Below are 1,331 nucleotides of genomic sequence, written 5' to 3'. Positions count from 1 at the left end.
CTGGTAGTTGGGGCACACATAGGGCTTCTGCTGTTGGCACCACTCTCGGATGTGACACTCCAGCTCTGCATTGTCCCGCTCAAGCTGGCGCACCTTCTCCAGGTAGTTGGCCAGGCGATCGTTCAGGAATTGCATTGTCTCCTTCTCATTGCCATTGAAGGAGCCCTCGTAGAACCAGCCCCCAGTCCTAACAAAGCCAGAGGAGTGGCACCCAGTGGACAAGTAGGAGCCAGGCAAGCAGCTTCCAAGACCTGAAAGGCCCAGCCTAACAGAAGAGACAGACCCTGCAGCCCCAGCAAGACTTGGGATCCTGCAGGAGCCCAGAGAATGGATGGAGGACACCCGAGAGATGCCGCCTGCTGGGCCACAAAGGCCCTTGAGAGACCCAGCAGAGAAGGTCGGGGTGCAGATCTGGGTGGCCATGATGCTAGCAGAGGAAGGGCACAGCTTACAAGGAGCTCAGGTTCTGGATTCTCAAGACCTCTCTGGGGAGCTTATATACACTCTCCATGGGGTGTTGGCATGTTACACATCTTTGACTCTTGGGAAAGCCTATTCCTATTCCAGAAAGCTAATCCCATTAGAATGTGATTTTTTGCTACTCATCTAGAATTCCTTTGCCTTGTAAAAAAAAAGTGTTGAATTTGGTTTGCTAAGTCAGAGTCTCAGTTGTTGTCATTCCTAGCAGAATATGAATTTTATTGCCTCTTCAAAGGGTCTGATCCCATAAATTGGGTGTGGACCTATGAGTGACATTTGGCTCCTGCCCTCTCTGCCTGCCCTTCTCTGAGGAGCCCGACCTGTCGACTTGTCACCCCATCCACTACCCCATCCCTCACAGCTGCTCATATATGCCTGGACCACAGGGGTGGTAAAAGGGAGACAAGAAAACTAAAATTCATGGAGCATCAATTATGTACCAGGCTCATAGTTATTTCACCTTATACCTCACAACAATCCTGGGAGGTGGCTGATATTGTCTCCATTTTATGGATGTGGAAGCTGAGACTCAACATGGTTAAACAGCTTGCCCAAGATGAACAGGCAGTGAGTAGCGGAGCTTGAATCTGAAACGAGGGTTTCTGGACCCATGCCTTTGTCCTGCTGCTTCCGTATGCAACCAAAGTCAAGTCCAGTGCCCAGAATTTAGGTTTAAATCCTAGACCTACTGATAGTTTTTCCTGCAATATTGAGCAAGTCACTTCCCTCTGGGATCCTCATGGTCACCATTGGAACAGCAGAGATCATCTCCCCGTCCTGCCTGCTTCACACAGATACAAGGAGGATGAAACAGAAGTAAAAGTGATTTGAAAACCATCAGGTATTTTAGA

The 1,331-nt window shown here is 49.3% G+C and overlaps 1 protein-coding gene across 1 annotated transcript in view; it reads right to left on the bottom strand.

The window, feature by feature from the left end:
* Positions 1-423, bottom strand: part of LOC101350024 (keratin, type I cuticular Ha6) — a 3,664-nt gene extending 3,241 nt beyond the window's left edge. The window contains exon 1 of the mRNA XM_012559673.1: positions 1-423. Within this exon, the coding sequence (XP_012415127.1) occupies positions 1-423 (423 nt within the window).
* Positions 424-1,331: the final 908 nt, after the last annotated feature.

This window comes from Trichechus manatus, unplaced genomic scaffold (genome assembly GCF_000243295.1).
Source record: "Trichechus manatus latirostris isolate Lorelei unplaced genomic scaffold, TriManLat1.0 scaffold00294, whole genome shotgun sequence".
Lineage (NCBI taxonomy): Eukaryota > Metazoa > Chordata > Mammalia > Sirenia > Trichechidae > Trichechus > Trichechus manatus.
This window is presented reverse-complemented; position numbering and strand designations above follow the sequence as displayed.